At 41.1% G+C, this 19,542-nt stretch overlaps 1 protein-coding gene across 1 annotated transcript in view; it reads left to right on the top strand.

Annotated features, from left to right (window-relative positions):
- The first annotated feature begins 9,386 nt into the window (after window positions 1-9,386).
- Window positions 9,387-19,542, top strand: part of mcph1 (microcephalin 1) — a 165,611-nt gene continuing 155,455 nt past the window's right edge. Inside the window, exons 1-3 of the mRNA XM_007894037.2 lie at window positions 9,387-9,421; window positions 17,809-17,899; window positions 19,047-19,138. Of these exons, the coding sequence (XP_007892228.1) occupies window positions 17,863-17,899; window positions 19,047-19,138 (129 nt within the window). The 5' untranslated portion in view covers window positions 9,387-9,421; window positions 17,809-17,862. The remainder of the gene's footprint in view (window positions 9,422-17,808; window positions 17,900-19,046; window positions 19,139-19,542) is intronic.

Here is a 19,542-nt window from a genome sequence, read left to right as displayed (position 1 = left end):
CGGTATTCTTCAGAAGTATTTTGCGATTCTTCCTCTGTTAAACAATTTTCTAGGAATTACATTCATATCTAAGCTTCTGCGACTCACTCTGGGAATTTATATATAATAAAATTCTTACATTTGGTATCGCGCCTTTCACTTGAAGAACCAAAGCGCTTCACAGGTAATACTGTAAAGTGGAGTGACCGTGTTTGGTGGGCAATTTTTCCTCAAAAAAATGGTATGGAATGCATTTTCTTCCGAGACTCTTTATTGACAGAATGCAGATCACAGATTTAGCACTGATACCAATTCAGAAGTAAAAAATGCAACATCCACTCACACCGGGTACCAGTATATATACACTCCTTAATGGCATTACAGAATACAGTATTGTAGTCATTCCTTGTTATCATAGAATCATAGAAATATGCAACACAGAAGGAGCCCATTTGGCCCATCATGTCTGTGCCAGCTCTTTGAAAAGTGCTATCCAAATCAATCCCATGATGTCTCTTACCTATTTCTTTTCTGCTGCTTTGCTAAATATTTGAACTTATTTTGCCCATACAATACCAGAACTAAATCTTTCAAGATTTTCCTAACAATAACACTACATATTAGATGATGTATGTATTGTTTTATAACAAATCTGACATGATAGTTGTCACATAATCTATTACGAAATGCTGATTTTTCACCCCACAGTTCATTCCCAACCTCTCCTTATCTAATATTTTATTCATTTACACCAGTACCTATTGCTATCTTCAACAGTATATTGAAATCAGTGCATCAATACTATTTGGCTTTGCTTCTCTTTATAAGCTAAACTTACAGAGCTGGGGGCAGAGTGGCAGAAGGCCCGCCCACCAATGGTGGAGTGGGCGAGGCGGAGGACGTGAAGCAGCCTGGGTGGAGCCCGATGAGCGGAGGAAGCAGGCAGGTTGATAGGGGGTTAGAAGGTCGCAGAGGCGGGGGGAGCAAGACCATGAAGGGCTTTGAAAGTGAGGACCTGGATCTTGAACGATATCCCGTGTGTGATGGGAAGCCAGTGGAGTTGGGCGAGGATGGGGGTGATAGTCAGGGAACCTGGTGCGGGAGAGGACACGGGCTGCAGAGTTCTGGATGATCTGTAGCCCTATGGAGAGAGGAGTTGGGGAGGCCAACAAGCAAGGGGTTTGCAGTCAAGCCTCAATGTGATGAATGCGTGTATGAAGGTTTCCACGGCCTGCGGTATGAGACAGTGGCGGAGTCGGACAATGTTGAGGAAGTGGGGGAAGGCCAAGTGGGTCATGGCATGGATGTGCGGTGGAAAGGAGTTAAAGCGAGAGAAAAGGTGATTCAACTTCACATCATCCTTTGGTGAGGGTTGGTGGCAACTAAATGTCCAGCTGAATCTGCCTAAATTCTCGTTTCAATGGATTTGAATAATAATGTTTATAGCCATAGAACAAATGAAGGAAGTATCACAATACATACCGAATATCCAGGCGAGGCAGCCCAGGAGATTTGTATTAGATTTGCTTAAAGTTTGATCAAATCCATTTCAGTTAAATACCCGATTAATATTTCTATAGCACGCAAAACAATTTCTATCTGCACTTGTTTATTTGTGTGGAGTCCTGTGCTGTAGTGGTTAGCACATTCCCTTGCAAGCGAGAGGACCTGGGCTCGATTCCCAGGAAAGGAGAAATCTTTGACAAGTTTCCATACTGCACATGCCTGTTTACCTAGCAGTAAGTAGGAACCCGATTGTTAGTCGATTGGCAGATCGTTTTCCAGGGTTAATAATTGCTTCAAATAAATAAATAATAATAGTAATTTGGTCACTCCTTCCACAACTGTTTGTGGGACACTGCAATGTGCAATTGGCTGCCCCACAAAATATATAGTCAATCCACTTTACTGTATATTCTGTGAAACGATTTGAGATGTCTCGAGCCGTGATAAGGCACTATTATCAATACAAGGATTATTATTTCATCCTATTAACTTTAAATTCCTTTTACGTGATTATTTTTATCCAGATTGTGTGTTTTTTTTATCATTTTCACAGCTAAACTGACACCTTTCCAATCGTGTTATTATTCGGTTGTTTAGATAATCCTTAAAAATTTATTTCTCAGAAAATCTCCATGAATATTAAAAGCAGTCAGCAGTTCTGGAACAAGAATTCTGATAAGTGAACAAAGGGGCTGCCAAACAGCTTATTAATCTGAATAAATGGAAATCATCTTCATGAAAATGTGTCTGCTAATGTTTTGCACTTGTGCTAGTTAGCCGATGGAACCCAGGAAAATGGTAAGGAAACATATAGATCTGCATTAGTGCTCCTGAAGAAAGGGTAACACAAATAGAGTACCTGATCGTAAAGGCTATGGCTATCCAGTTGCCTCTGTTGAACAGCGTGTTTGTGTGTGTGTATGCACGTGTGTGTACTTGTGCATATTTGTTGGTTGAAAAAATGAACAGATGTAATGATCCTTTGACTCCTGCCCACATCATTGTCCTGCAATGGCCCACTAACACACATGAATTTTGTCTCCTTGAGCGAACAAGTTGCATAACATATCCGTTTGAGTTTCAAAGTGGCAATTACAAAAGAAAACCTAAATATATATTTTTAAAATTTACAACAACTGATTGCACAATAGAAGAGTCTTCCTAGTTATTAGTTAGATGATTAGTCGACTATGTAATCTCGTGGGGGGAACAGTATTATTAATTGACCTTCAGACAAAAAAAGAACCATCTTCCACCGTCTTCCTAGACTTCTTTACTTTTTGAGTAGTTTAATTGCAGCTTTGAGGGTAATAACCTTGCATATCTAAATTGTGTATTTGATATACAGTAAACTCCTGATAAACTCGACCCTGGCTTAACTTGGCACTACCATTTAACTTATCATATCCCAGCCTCATTTATTTAAGTATTTACACATATGCCTAACTCGCCACCACAGAAGACTCACATTTTCCCTTGGAGTGATGAGTTATCAGGAGTTTACTGTATGGCACAAGATTGCCTGGGGCAAATCTTCATAGATCAATGTTACCACTGCATGAGCTACAAAATCATTGTATCAGCTAATATTTTTCATAAGCACATTCGGCAAAGCAGCCTGACCCTACATCTGTTCAGGCACCAATGTTCTTCCGATCACTCTTGTTGTTGTTGTATGGCTGTTTGTGGAACATTGCTGTTTGCAGATTGTCTGCACATTCACCTACAAACTACGTACTCACTGTATTTTACATTAAATCACATGAGGAGCTTTGCAAAGTCCTCCTGATGTGAAAGGCAAAGATTGTTATTATTAATATTTCCTTTTTTTAATCTTGAGGAATAAAAACACATCTGCTATACATCTGCCGTGAATGTTTTCCAAGAAAGAAGCATGTTGCAGCAAAATAGACACATGTGTGAAGTATTCTTTGTTAGGTGCCAAGTACCTTTTTAGAAGATGCTGAGCAAAATAACAAAAACATGGACCTCCAAAAGAATTTCATGCGAATAGGTCGAAGCATACTTCCAAATGACATTTTGTCATTGGAATGTTTAACTTTGATTATGTGATAATTCTTCCCAAGTGAGTAAAAACAGATGACAGGTCATAAAAAGTAGTTACGAATCTTGTTTTCGATATATATGGCTTGGTTGACATCAAAAATATCAGGGTTTTGTCAAAAATATTTCAAATTCATATTGTAACCTCATCCTTTGTTAAGTAACATTAAGTAACAGTTGTAAATGTGTTATTCAATATAAATCTATCAAAGCCTGGTAATTTCTAGGATTTCAAAATTTCAGTATCTGTAGTCTATTTCATCCAAAGCTATTATTAGATACCGTTGATACAGACACAATAAACTAGTGCCTTATGTTGTGACCATATCTATGGGGTAAAACTTGAGGGATTCCTGTGCTATCATACATAAAGAACGTTTTATGTACGATAACATAGCTCCCCTCTCTAGGTAACTGGTTTGCTCCACTCAGGCTCCTAATGCTGCCATTTAATTTTTACTCTAAAATAACAATTTTACTTTATAAATTTGAGGCCCAACATTAGGTTCTAGATTTTAGGACCTAAAATTTATTGTCACCTCAGGGTAAAATTAAAATTGTGGCACTAGAACCCAGAGTGTATCAAACCGCTTATCTGGAAAGGGGTACCAAACAACAAATTACATTTATAGAGCGCCTTTCACGTCAGGAGGACGACCCAAAGTGCTGGATAGTCAGGGGGCGGGACCCGAGCACGGGGAAGGGTGCGGTAGAGGTGAGGGAAGGCAGAGAAGTGGGAGGGCAACCAAAGGAACGGTCGAAAAGAAGGGTCTTGAGACCGGCCTTGAAGGAGCCAAGGGAGGAAGCGAGGTGAAGGGACTGTGGGGTGGAGTTCCAGAGTGTGGGGGCAGAGAGGCTGAAAGCCCGGCCACCGATGGTAGGACGGGTCGGGCGGGAGACATGGAGCAGAACCCAGAAGTATTCCTTAAATAAGAAATGGAATTAGTTTAGGAATCCTGCAAATTTTGAAATTGACACTTACATTGCTGTGGTTGTGGTTCTATTTATTTATTCTTTTGTGTAAATATTTTTCAAGAATGCTTCAACTTTATTGATTAGTCGCCATACAGTCACCTAATTTCAGTGAACCTTTTGTGACAGCAGTAGAAAGCAGACACACAGAAATGATGTTTATTTGCACAGTACAGTTTGTTTAATAAGTTGAAGCTTTCATATATCAGCCAAAACACATAAACAAAAATATTCTGTCTCTTTACATACCACCTTTCTTCAAAATAAGAACAATTATACTCTTTTTCACATGGCCATTCTTCCCCCCACCCCCCACACACCCCCACCCCTCACTGTGGATTGAATATTCTTTCAAATAAATACTTTGACATTGTCAGGACAATGAATGCTATACAAACATCAATCAGCTCAGTGCAGAATGACCATATTCTAAGATACTGACTTTACATCCTGCTTTAACCCCAAAAGAACCCCTTTGTGAGTAGATGTAGCTCATACCTTAGCCATAGCTCAGCCTGCCGTTCCGCAAAAACAATCCTGCCTTCACACTAAAACACTGTCAATTCTCAGTTTTATTGGAGATATGCTAATCAAGTCTTTCTGAATGATACGCTAGTTGTCGCAGAGGCGAGAACCAAAGCTTTTTTTGTCTGACATCAAAGAAGCTATTTATAGAGCCTGCACAATCTTTCTGGTTGCAACAGCTACCTCTAGTGGTAAACAGAACACAATAGAAATTGTTGTGAGTTGTACAATTCGTACATTCACTCAAATTCTTTGACCAACATGATTAATAGTAATAATCCTTGCATTTGAAATAGTGAACAAAGCAAACAAAACACCTGGTTCAGCTCAGTCAGGTCCTTATGCTGTTCACACCTCATGTATGTAACTGGATGGGAAAACTGTATATATAATCGTTGCATTTGATATAGACATCTTCAAGACATCTCAAAGTGCTTCACAAAATATACTGTAAAGTGAATTGACTGTATATTTTGTGGGCAAAATTGGGTAGCCAATTGCTGCCCAACACTGAGGAGTGCTTTTGAGTAATCCAGACGGGAGGTGAGAAATGCATGCACGAGGGTTTCGGCTGCGTTTGGGGTAAGGTACGGTCAGAGGCGGGCAATGGGGCGGAGGTGGAAGAAGGCAGTCCTAGTCAGGAACTGGATGTGGGGGAGAAAGGACAGCTGGGAATCGAACCGGACACCTAAGTTGTGCACTGGTTCAGTGAGTCTGAGGGAGAGCCCCCGGAGGTTGAGGAGTTCAGATCCGCAGGAGTGAAGATGTTGACGGGAGCCAAAGAGTATGGCTTCTGTCTTGTCCACATTCAGCTGCAGGAATTTTGCACTCATCCAGGCCCTGAGGTCTGCCAGACAAGCCGATAGAACATCGGTGGACCGGGAGTCGATGCTCGAGGAGGCTTTAATAAGACCTTATCAAGCACGGCCTTATTAAGCACTCCAAGATGTTACACTACATGAAGGATATGATACGATTGCAAATTGCTGTTGTTTAGCAGCTTTATTACCTCCAAAAATACTCAGTCACTACGCTTTACAGTAAATCCTGTGAAGCAATTTGAGATGTCCTCCTGACATGAAAGGTGCAACATCAAATGCAAAAATGATTAGGTCGATGAACCATGGTACTTTGTGAGGCATAGGAAGTGTGTAACATAATGCATTTCACATGATGGTTCATTGAATGCAGGAACTTTGCTATGGAAACAGACAATGGCACTGTGTTGGTAAGATGTGAATATGCAAACAATAACTTTTGCATGAAAAGTTGAACACACAATCCCCAACCTTATATCTTCACTTTGAGAGCCTTCTGTGTATCACTTATTCATGAGCCGATTAGTTTGAATGGATGGCTGATTAGGGACTTGGGGTCTGCATTTTCCTCATAGTTGCTGACACCTGCAGTCACCCCCAACGCCCCTGTGGAGTTGACATATAACCAAACATTTTATTCACACCATTAAGAGAACAATTAATAAAATAAAATAAAAAGTAAAATAATAATAAATCCTTGCATTTTGATATAGCGCTTTTTACGTCAGGAGGATGTCCCAAAGCGCTTCACAGAACACACTGTAAAGTGAATTGACTGTATATTTGTGGGCGAACGCGGCAGCCAATTGCGCACAGCAATGTCCCACAAAGAGTCGTAGATTGAAAATGACCAATTATTATTGTTTTTGGTTTTGGAGGGATTATTATTAGGCTCTTTGTGGAATAAGGAAACTTGCCCAAGGTTTCGCCCTCTGCCTGGAATTGAACTCAGGTCTCTCACTGGCAAAGCGAGTGCTCGAACCACTGAGCTATAGCTGCCAATTAGTATCTTAAATAGTGCCTTGAGAGGTCAAACAAAGCATTTCATTGCACACCCCCAACATGCAAAATTGTTGTTCCATTTGGAATAACACAGAAACAGAAAATATTTAAAGATAAAACACAAAATACTGCAGATGCTGGAAATTTGAAACAAAAACAAAGAGAGCTGGGAAAACTCAGCAGGTCAGCAGCATATATGGAGAAAGGAAAGTGAGTCAACTTCGTCAGGATATATTTACAGATATTCTTGGATGAGGGCATCTCGAGAAATTAGTGGAGGATTTTATGCACTAAGCATTTTCAAGTAACACCCCCCTCCCAATTACAACCTGTTCCAAGCTTTTGGGCCTGGTTTCATTTTCTAGGTGTTAATGTTATTGAATACTTTTCACAGGGAGAATTGTACCTCTTCCATTCACGGTCAAGTGAAATAATAGAGGTCTTAATTTCATCGCGTCACAAGAACTCTAGTTCTTCCAAAATGTCTACAGAACATTTCATTTTCAACATTAACAACAACTTGCATTCAAATGCAGTAGTGCAAAAGTGTTTCAAAGCAGAATGTGATGGAAATGCTCGTGAACAGAAGAACATCGTAGCTCTGAAAGTGAAGGGCAAAACAGGACACATCATAGGTCCTGTCTGCCTGCTCAGGTGGATGCTAAAGATGCCATGGCACTATGAAGCTATTATAACTTCTATATAATTTATAATTTATAGTGTATATTTATATCATATATCCACACACACAACATAAATATTTATATGTAACTATAATATTCATATAAAGCGGTTTTAGACGTCTTAAAAATGTGATAAGGTACTATACCAAACGCAAAGATTATTATATATTTCTGAGGTCATCCACGAGCTAATTGCAGTGAGATCACTAGTAATATGGCATGGCTGTAGCAGCGAAGCATCGAAGCAACGCTTAATTAAATCGGGTTCAATCAAATGTTACCTGGAGACAAAAATGCAGGTGCACACAAAGGCAGTTGATTTTTTCCTCTTGCAGCCAATGCTTCTCAATGAATTCTCCAGCCCTATTACACGTCGCTGTGATGGACAGATCTATAGGCTATTTTCTGTCCTTCAATGGTTCTTATACTGTTCAAAATGACAGCAACCACAACCTAGAGTAAGGGGTACCTGCCAGGAACTACAACTGTTCACACAAAAGAAATTCAAACAATTGTTCAAACCACGCGTTAATAATGTTTACTCAGCAGTAAGTAGGAACCCGGTTGTGAGTTGATCGGCAGATCGTTTTGGCCGGGGGTAATAATAATTTCTTCAAAAAATAAATAATAATTTGGTCGCTCAATCCAGGACTGTTTGTGAGACACCGCTGCGCACACAATATACACAGTTAATCCACTTTACAGTATATTCTGTGAAACGCTTTGAGACGTCTCAATAAGGTATCAAACGCAAGGATTATTATGTAACTAACTCTGATGGCGGGCGCTATTAATGGCGGGTTGTTGTTGGGTTAATAATAATGATCTTTGCATTTGATATAGCGCTTTTCGCGTCTTCTAAACGTCTCAAAGCGCTTCACAGAATATGCTGTAAAGTGAATTGACTGTATATTTGTGGGCGAACGCGGCAGCCAATTGCCCACAGCAATGTCCCACAAACAGTTGTAGATTGAAAATGACCAATTTATTATTGTTTTTGGTTTTTTGGAGGGATTATTATTAGGCTCTGTGTGGAGTAAGGAAACTTGCCCAAGGTTTCGCCCTCTGCCTGGAATTGAACTCAGGTCTCTCACTTGCAAAGCGAGTGCTCGAACCACTGAGCCACAGGACTAACAATAACACTGACCTAACAGTGAAGCACACGTCCTAAAGAAATAGCCTGTACCGAAGTTCGGTCACAGCCGCGCACCGTGAGGCACCTCTTTGGCTGCGGGAGGAGCCCGGCCGTGATTACTTTGCGACCCGCAGACGGGAAGATGGCGGCAATGCTCTCGCCCAGTTCGCGGTGACCCTACGCTGCCCACCGGGGGAGGCTGGCGAGGAGCTCCCGGTACCCGCCATCCACCGCGCGACGGCTCAAGCCAACGCTTGTCGGACGACCAACACGTGTCCATCCTCCGGGTGGAGTGACCATTGCTCCACGTGGCGCGACACCGACCGACCGTTAGTCACTGTTATCCCCAACCGGAGCGACCGTTGGTGACGTGGCTCACCCCCCCCCCTCCCCACGCGCGCACTCATCATCAGTGACCGTCGCCCCTCACGCGCACTCATCATCAGTGACGTCGCCGGCACACCTGCGGCGACCGTTAGTGACGTCGCCACCGCGCGCAGCGACCGTTGCTGACCGCCAGCGCGCGGGGTGACGGTTGGCGGCGCCGGCGCGAGGCCCCAGGATGCCTCGCGGCGCGGCGCGGGCTGAGCCGTCATGTTTGAATCGCGGTCGTTGCGAGCGGAGGAGAAGCGACCAGAGAGCGAGTGAGTGAGTGAGTGGAGCCGAGCGGAGCCCCCGCCACCACCACCGCCCCCACCACCGCCACCAGCCGTCTGAGGGGTTGGCTTTTAACCTAAGTATACTTCACGACTCGCGTGTGTGTGGCTGAGGCAGTCAGGGAGGTAGTTGTACGGAAGGGGGAGGTGGGGGGGAAATATCCCCAAATGAGCTGCGTGTTTGCCATGTCCGGAGGGGGAGGGGGGAGGAGAGGATCGTTGTGGTTTGAGGCGGTTTTTATTGTGCAGCTTTATTTGTGGGGTCTCGGCGAAACGGCTTCAGCGAATGAAATAAGACTCGGAGAGAGAGAGAGAGAGAGAGAGGGAGGGAGACGGACAACTTTACTGGATTTGGGTAACTTTCGAGCTTCTGGAGGAGCGAGTGGGAGTCATACCCCTCCCCCCATACACACTCCATATACACATACACACCCCCCCATACACCCCCCCATACACATACACCCCCCCATACACATACACCCCCCCACACACATACACCCCCCCCATACACCCCCCCCATACACATACACACCCCCCATACCCCCATACACACCCCCCCATACACACCCCCCCATACACATACACACCCCCCATACACACATACACACCCCCCATACACATCATACACACCCCCCATACACATCATACACACCCCCCATACACATCATACACACCCCCCATACACCCCATACACACCCCCATACACATACACCCCCCCATACACACACACACCCATACACCCCATACACCCCCACCCCATACACCCCCCCCATACACATACACACCCCCCATACACATACACACCCCCCATACACATACACACCCCCCCATACACCCCATACACACCCCCCATACACATACACCCCCCATACATACACCCCCCCATACACACACCCCCATACACACACCCCCATACACCCCCCCATCCATACACCCCCCCCATACACCCCCCCCATACATACACCCCCCCATACATACCCCCCCATACACACCCCCAATACACACCCCACCCATACACCCCTCCACCCACACATTACTGGACAAGGCAAGCCCAGGCCCCACTGTTTCCTGTCACCCTCACATCATCTTGTTTTTTTTAATGCGCACCTATATTTTAAGATTTCCATTTACCTTTAAAGCAGATGTTTTTGTTATGTGGATGTGATAACAACGCCCTTATTTTAAGGTAATGAGGTGCGCTTTTTTTTAAGGTTTTGAAAACAAATTCCGCACACCAGACATTTTTCTTCAAGCACAAACTCCAGAGCTCTGGACCTCAGTGATCCTTTGCCCACAAAGTATACAGTCAATTCACTTTACGGTATATCCTGTGAAGCGCTTTGAGACATCTCGAAGACGTGATAAGGCGCTATGTCAAATGCAAAGATTATTATTTTTATTATGTGTTTTCCTCCTCTTTTTCCCTCCCTTCCCCCCCATCTGTTTTCCAGTTCAGCACTCTGAGACAGTATCCTGCATGAAGGATGCTATATAAATACAAATTGTTGCCCACCACCCCCATTTATCTATCTTCAAGGTTCACTATAAAACCTACCTCTTCCACTTTGTATAAAGGTCCCCTTCCCCCCACTCAGTGTATATTTCCTGCCACTAGTATTCGATGTGAAGGGCACTCTAATGCAAATTGTTGTGTTAATTTTAACTGGCTTGTGATTCTGGGTCTTCCCTTTTCTCACCCCTCCCCTCTCACTGTCGGTTAGTGTTTTGTGAAGTGTTCAGAGCCTTTCTATACGACAAAATTATAATTTCAACTTTTTTTTTAAAAGGAGAGAGGAACAATGCAGCATAAAAAAACATAGCATTTCAGTGAGCTCGTGATGATGATGTGTCACTATGTTCAAAAGAAAAAAAGGTAGAAATTTTTAACTATTGCTAATCGTTGCATTTGATATTTATGGCGCCTTATCACGTAGGAAGTAAGTCTTAAAGATTCAGCATAGATTGCCATCTTCAAGACCTATCTCAAGGCCCTCCTCTTTAACCGTGCCTTTGATCACCCTCCCTTCTCCCCCCACCCCGCCCTCCACCCTCCCCGATCCTGACCCCGTCCCCAGTCCGAAACACTGACGTTCCAGCGCCTTGGGACGTACTCCCGGTGTGAAAAGTGCTAAACAAATCCAATTTTGTTGTTGAAGGTATTATTAACTAACTAAATATCTGCAGTGGAATTGACCAAAACTTCAAAACACCCCCTTATCTCTGCAAATATACATTTAAAAGTAAGGAATATATTGGTGTAATTTCAGACTAGTACTGTATTGCTAATTCAGATACAAGCATTGTAATTGTTACAGCTGCTTCAGCTTTGGCCCTGCACACTATGTTGTCTTGGTTAGATTACTGCCTTTTTTCGTGTGGAGATATTGTTCTCCAGTACAGTGAGGGCTTTTGCTAGGACTTCTTTAATACTTTGTTTTGGATCCCAAACTATGTTACTAAACAGTAAGAACTTCATGATTTGTTCATGTAATTTGCATTGTGAAATGGACCTACAGCCAAAGTGCAGGTTAATTTTTTTTGTAAAATATGGGAAGTCAGGCTGGCAGAGTTTATGGTCCTTCTACTTGCAATGGATTTAGGTCTTCTGTCAGAGCTCTGATGCCATCTTAACAAAAACTTTGAAACTCAAGTAGTTTATTAACAGGCGGTGAAGGTTAAATAATTTGTGAACCTTTTCTGAATCCTGAAGCAAAACTGGCTTTTACTCACTCTTTACCAGTACTTCTGATATTTTACTAATACAAGTTTTGGTCCTTATAAATAAAGAGTAAGTCACAAAAACCCAGGGTTTATATTCCACAAGTGCACTGACCTGATAGCTTCTGAGTGCCAAATTTGCAAGTGATTTATGGCTAGAACCTTGGCTGGGTTATAAATCATATCATGCAGTTCTTATAATACAGTATATTTATACCACATGTTTAAAAATTTATTCTGGCACAGAGTGAGAAAGTTAATTATTCGATAAAGAGGTTAAAAACACTGGGTTTAATGATATAAATGGCAATACTAATACTGACAGGCATGGATGTGTTTTTCGAGCCAGCTCTATTTGTGTTTTTTCATGATTTACACCCTTGTTTCAGCATCATATGTTGCATATAAGGGGTCATGCCATCCTCCCATCACAATTTAAAATGCACAATACTATAGAGTGATCAATACTACCATCAGCATGTGCCCTTTTAACCTTTACACAACCTCCAATATAAAAGTAAGCTCCACGGCAAACTTGATTATTCTTATTGGATGTTAGAAAATGCTCAACTGCGCGTTTTGCCAAAATGAGAATGAAAGTGGCTTTTTCAATACACAAAGCTGAGGCCCCTGTATGCTTGATTAGCATCTATCCTCTAGGGTGAACATATCTTCTGCAGTTAAGGTAATCAATCTTGGATAACCTTAATACACATCGGTGTCACTGGAATAATCCAAGCATATTTGGTGAGTGTGCGTTGAGTGTGGATGGTGGGGTGGGGGAAGTCCCATTGGAATTCATAGTGTCACTTATCTGTATTTTTAGCATTTCAGTAGTTTCTGTGCAGATTGAATGGACTTGTTACAGGTGGAACCCTAAGGGACAGTGCTGGGGGACTACTGCATTATTGAAAGTGCTGTCCTTCAGGTGAGACTAAGGTCCCTCCTACCCATTAAGGTAGATGTTAAAGATTCTATGGCATCATTTGGAAAGAAACGTACGCCTACAAAATATAGTCACCACACTTTACAGTGTATCGTGTGACCCTCTTCAAAACTCGGGTGACAGTGCAGCCAATTGAGTGCCAGACTTAGATCTTTACATGTGTGGATCCAACAAATTGACTGAATGTTTAGTTTGAGCAAACCATATACATCCACTCAAATTGATCTCATGCTTTCCAGCTGTATAAATGGGGTTTTAGACAGGCAGCAATCATCAATACAACTGGGGCAACTGAAGTTTGACTCTATGAGAGAACATTATATTAACTGTATTTAATATACAGTGGAGTCCTGTAGCTCAGTGGTTAGAGCACTGGCTAAGGAGGCGAGAGACCTAGGTTCGACTCCTGGCAGAGTGAAATCTTGGGCAAGTTTCCTTACTCCACACGCCTCATAATAATCCCTCAAAAGAAAATAATACATTGGTCTCTTCAATCCACGACGGTTTGTGGGACAATGCTGTACGCAATTGGCTGCCTCGATTCGCCCACAAAATATGCAGTCAATTCACTTTACAATATATTCTGTGAAGCTCTTTGAGACATCTAGAAGACGTGAAAAGTGCTATATCAAAGGCAAGGTTTATTATTAATATGTATTTAGTACGATTGGAGTTTTACGCTTTGCGTTTTGCTTTTGCTTCGACTAAAACTTTGCTTGAGTTTTGTAATTGACCCGTCTCCCATATTCACAAATCAATAATAATAATAATAATAATCCTTGCATTTGATATAGCGCTTTTCACGTCGGGAGGACGTCCCAAAGCGCTTCACAGAACACACTGTAAAGTGAATTGACTGTATATTTGTGGGCGAACGCGGCAGCCAATTGCGCACAGCAATGTCCCACAAACAGTCGTAGATTGAAAATGACCAATTTATTATTGTTTTTGTTTTTGGAGGGATTATTTTAGGCTCTGTGTGGAGTAAGGAAACTTTCCCAAGGTTTCGCCCTCTGCCTGGAATTGAACTCAGGTCTCCTGCTTGCAAAGCGAGTGCTCTAACCACTGAGTTACAGGACTCCACAAGTTGGAGTCAATCAAGTTGTTTAAGGGTGATTCATTTACTAAACCATGTGACAACCTTTTTTATTAAATTGTTTTGTAACTTGATTTTAATTTGTTTTTAAACATAAGATTAACTGATGGTAAGCTAGTTCCTTGAATATCCATCAGAAGTCACTGTTTTACGTAATTCTATTTAAATGTGAGGCGGTGTAAACATATTTAAACTTTTATGAGCAGACTGCTTGTTCAATATTTGTATTGCACTCAGGATGCCAGTAAAATTTCTAGGATAGACCAATTATGTGCATTCTAGACGAGCCCTCATTTGAAGGAAATTTCATTTTAACTTTTTTTTCTCAGTTTGCAAGCAACTTGGCTCAGGAATAGCACTCTTATCTCTGAGTCAAAAGGTTATAAGTTCAAATCCCACATTGGGACTTTGACTGACGTAGTCTAAGATAACATTCTATTGCAGTGCTCGGGTGTTTTGCATTGTCGGAGGTACTGTCTTTTGGAAGAGGCGTTAAACCAAGGTCCTGTCTGCATGTTCAAGGGATGTTAAAGATCCCAGGGATGTTGAAAATCCTGTGAATCGCCTTGAAGTGTCCTTCTAATGTGATAAAGCATTATACCAAATGCAAGGATTATTATTATGGGGGTAAATTGACTACTCAGATCTATTTTAAATCAATATCAAACCACTGTTAAAATTATCCTACTCTTTGCCAGCTGAGCTGGCTTTAGTGTTGAATAAACGTATCACCTCATTCCACCTAGGTCTAGATTTATTCTATTTATGCAGCATTTTAGAGCATTCACAATTTGGCAAATGCTTAAATGCAGACTTAATTTTGAAATTGTTTTTCAATATGTTCTTTTAAGAGTCAGCTTGTTTCTTTCACTTTCTTTACTTTTTTTCCAAACTTATTTTGTAATGATCATACATAATTCTCTGGCTGGTTTGTTTGGATGACATTTTCTAGTTGACTAATTTTTACATTTTGTGGTTAATTGATTTAAGAATACTTGAGGGTAGTAGGGTTAATTGCCTTAACATTTTGTTAATTTGCTTCAGCATGATGCGAAGTTTAAAATGTTATTGATGGTTAGATTGATCTTATGTTCCTTTGAAATTCTGCTTAATGTTCAGGGAGTATACATTGTTTTGAAGTCTACAAAATTTATTAATCAATAATAATATTCCTTGCATTTGATATAACACCTTATCAGGTCGTTGAGATGTCTCAAAGCGCATCACAGAATATACTGTAAAGTGACTGGCTATATTTTTGTGAGCGAAACGCAGCCTAATATCAAGCCTGATTGCTTTTAATATTTTAACAACTTCAGTGTGAGGATTTTTGATATTTAGAACAGCAGGTATGGGATGTGGTTTCCAGATTGACTGCAAACATCCTCACACTTTCCCTTTCCATCTTTTTATATAAAAAAAGCACAAAACTAAAATCGTTTTACTTTCTTGTACGTAAAGTTCAGAAACTGCCACCAGGAGGTGTGTGAGAGCAATCCGAGATGGCTCTTGTGATTTTTATTTCATTTGGGGAATCCTTAGTACTGTAGTAGCACTCCTGAGATTGGGAACTTGCCATGTGGAGGGTTACATTCACTGCCTTTATGCTTCTGAAAGGTGTCAACTTTCTGAATTTGTATTTTGTTTCTTATTTATCCTTGTGATTGCAGTGCTGATTATACCATAGACGAGCCCACCCCTGCTCAGCCCTCGCATCCTCCTCCCCACCATTGGAGGTTGTGCTTTCAGCCACAACGCCCCAAAACTCTGGAACACTCCCTCAATCCCTCCTCCTTGCCCCCTCTCTCCCCTCTTTCAAGTCCCGCCTGAAAACTTTCCTGTTCGCCCGTGCTTACGGCCACCGCCCCCTGGCTCGGGGTTGGGCTCTGCCAGTGTTAAGCGCCCTGAGACGTTGCCCTGCATGGAGGGCACGATATAAGTGCAACTTGTTGTACCATATGATGTACAGTTTGGGAAAGATAGAACATGAAATATTTTTTTTATTTCTTGACAAGTTCAATTCATAACATTCTTCTTTGCAAGTGAAATCATGTTTCTCTTCATGCACTTGGTTTGCATATAAGATTTTGGGAAATATTAAAACTTGCGTCATAGCTTGTTTAAGGTTATGCACAGATATTTAAATCCATTTTTACAGAAGTGCTCTTGCTCTTTCCTACGTATCTGACTGCTAGCTTGAAATTCCTTTAACCAAGAATGTTGGAATAAATTCACTGATTAATTTTGGATCCAAATAACTTTTTTTTCCTTGGTAGGTCTGGGAACTACGATAACTACTTAACATGACAGCTATACTGAAAAAGACAACATAGAGAATATAAACTTAGAACACTATCAAAATTGGCTAGTCTTACTTCGTTGGTTCAAGTAGTTAGTTGCAAGTGTCTCCATTCACCATATAGGTAGCCTTTGGAGCAAAGTAATGTTTATCACACCATGTGATAAATTCTGTACTACTGTAGCCTTAATTTTTAAATGAGATTTTGTAAATGGTGTCACTAGAGGACTAAAATATTGATGCTGCACATTAACCTTTTGATCAAATGTCATAAGTGATTAAACTGAGAAATAAATTTTGCCTCCGATTCATTCAGATAATGTTTACATTCTCTTTCAAACTCTGCTAGATACTTCTTACAGATTATGTCATGTAACTGACTCTTTGTTGAACTCTTTCCAGCAACATTTATTTTCCAAATTGCATCTCTTATCGTCTGGCCCAAACTTTTCTGCAGATCTCCTTTGCCAATGGAAATCTGTCTCTAGGATTATTAACTGTATGCTGTCCTAACACAAGATTGAGTTATGACTATCTTCAATAAGCACAGAGAGATAACTTTCAAAAATTATCTCTCCCTTTCTCCCCATTTTCAAAACCCACTTCAAGACTTTTTTGTTAACCTGGCTTCGTTTTTCCCCTTCTCACCACCCTCTTCAACTCCTTCCCCTTCCTAATCCTCTTCAGCTATCCACCTTCCCCGCCCCCCACCGGCCTCACCACACCACCGACTCGGGTGCACAGCCCGCTCACTGGTGTTTAGCGTTTTGAGGCATTCTCCCAACATGAATTGCCAAACAATGTAAACCGTGTCCCCACTAAGCTGGAAAACGAGATGAACTATGAGCCAGTTTAGGATAATGCTATTATTCAGAAATCAGGGTTTTGTGATTGTTTGGAATTTATATTTTTTGCTTTCCCTCCCCCTATATATTCCATATGAGAAAATCCTCCTTGAATAAACTATAGCTGCACTCATAATTCCGGTGGTCTATTTTCATCTTTCAAGCGCAAGTCCAAGTGGCAATTCATCACTTAAGAATTCAGTGGGTTCAGGAAGTGGACCAGTTGTTCCATTGACGCAAATAAATAGTTCCATACTCCTAGCAACCTTGTTTGGTAAGCTGTAGTCTTTGACCCATGATAGTAATCCTGTAAGGAAAGGAAAGAGAAAAATCTGTGAAAAAGATGAGGGCAAAAATCCAAATCTTATTTCAATTTGGGATTTGTGCTACCTTTTGAAAAAAAAGATTTCTAATGCTTTCTGAAAATGCAATCAAATTTCGGAGGTATAATATTTTATGACTCAAATGTTTCACTAATTGTTGAAATTAAATGGTAATTACAGTTAATGGCCTATGAAGTCTGTGTGCTGCAGTGACAACCTAACATCTTTGATTTTATTTCAGCTGATCTTTGAAGGAACACTTGTGATCAGGATTGATAATACAGTGAACGGCAGAATGGCCAGTGATTGCGACACAAAATCTGTTCTCCAAGGTACGTCAATCTATAGCTTTTTATAACAATGGAGATCAAGGTTCTGCTTCAAAAAAAATCTTGCATCTAATTCTGGGCGCCTCACTTTAGGAAATATGTCAAGAGCGTGAAGAGGGTACAGAGGAGATTCACTAGTATTGATACCAGTGATGAGAGGCTTTACTCAAGAATCAGCCAGCAAAACTAAAACTTATTTTTCCAGTAGAACAGAAAAGATTGAAGAGACTTGATAGAGATTCAAAATTCCGAAGGTTTTTGTTGAATTGGTAACAGGGGGCATAAATTTAAGAACATAAGAATTTGAAAAAGAAAAAGAAAACCAGGGTCCATCTAGTTCATCTTCCACCATCCTGGCAGTCACTTGATATGTCATGTCCCAAGGCGTAAAATGTTCTGCTGCTAATACATTGTATATGATTCTTTTTATCGGAGAATCATGCTCCCCCACCACCACTACCGCCATTTCTTTCTGCCACTAATGCCATCACCAATTTGTTCTCAAAAGCAAAAACTTCTATGGCTTATCACCCAACTACATCTCGGGTCCTCATAGCTGAATGCGTACATAACTTACTATATGCATTTCCTCATAGCTTAACCAAAAATGGGTTTGTCTGCTCAAATGATCTGCTCAAAACGTATCCACCTTTCCCTTATTCCTCTTTTAGTTCTCACCATCATTTGCATCATCAGAAAGGTTTGGATGAAGAAGGGACACCATTTCTGGGACACCTTGAACAAACTAGTATATTCAGTTAGAAGTAGTAAAGGCATTTTATCCAGATAAAATTATGGGGAGGGAATGGAGGAGTGAGTTGTTTTGACTACGACTTTGGTCACCCCCCCCCCCCCCCACTCACACACAAACGCTTCCCAGCATCCAACCCCGGCACTAATCAGAGCTCTGAGTCTCAGTTCTGCATAAAGGGCACTACATGCATTTCTGTTGTTGTTGATTCATTACTTGAAACAAAATCATATAACTTAGCACAATTTAAAAAAAAAAATACTTTTCTGTTGGATAGGTTCAATTTTAATCGAGCTTTAAGATTTCTTGTGCAGAAAGGGTTTTCATACTGTATGTTTAAATGTGGGTTAATGTAGCATTCTATATATCTGTTATTAAGTGAATATTGCTTTTTCACAGATGTTGTGGCATTTGTTGAGGTGTGGTCATCAAACAAGACCGAAAACTATTCAGTATCATTCATACAGCAGTTGCTTGATATGGGTGCCAAAGTGAGTACAGTATTTCTCCAATTTTAGCATAATTAGTAACACATGTGAGGATGCATTGCTGCGTAAACATTTCCAAAGTGATTTTCATTTTTTGTCATTGAAGTTTTTGTTGGGTTGGTTTATTCTGTATTCTTTTCATCTGTTGCCTGCCCTCTGTCTTGTGCAGCATTCACTACTTGAGTATGTGCACAATTTCTGTTCACAGTGCTCCGCTAAATGTATCTTATTCAGCAGGTGATTAATAGACTGGATTCCATCACTCGCCTATTCATAATGCCAAGCCAAATCACTATCAGAAATCTGAGATGTTGATGCACAATTTACCTATGTACTTTGATTTGTTCAGTCGGGTGTCTGATGCATATGACAGCACATCACCATTCTTGAGAGCATCCAAACCAGAC

Source organism: Callorhinchus milii, unplaced genomic scaffold, assembly GCF_018977255.1.
Source record: "Callorhinchus milii isolate IMCB2004 unplaced genomic scaffold, IMCB_Cmil_1.0 Scaffold3, whole genome shotgun sequence".
In the NCBI taxonomy this organism is placed as follows: Eukaryota; Metazoa; Chordata; class Chondrichthyes; order Chimaeriformes; family Callorhinchidae; genus Callorhinchus; species Callorhinchus milii.
Note: the sequence above shows the minus strand (reverse complement) of the source record. Positions and strands in the feature narration are given on the sequence as shown.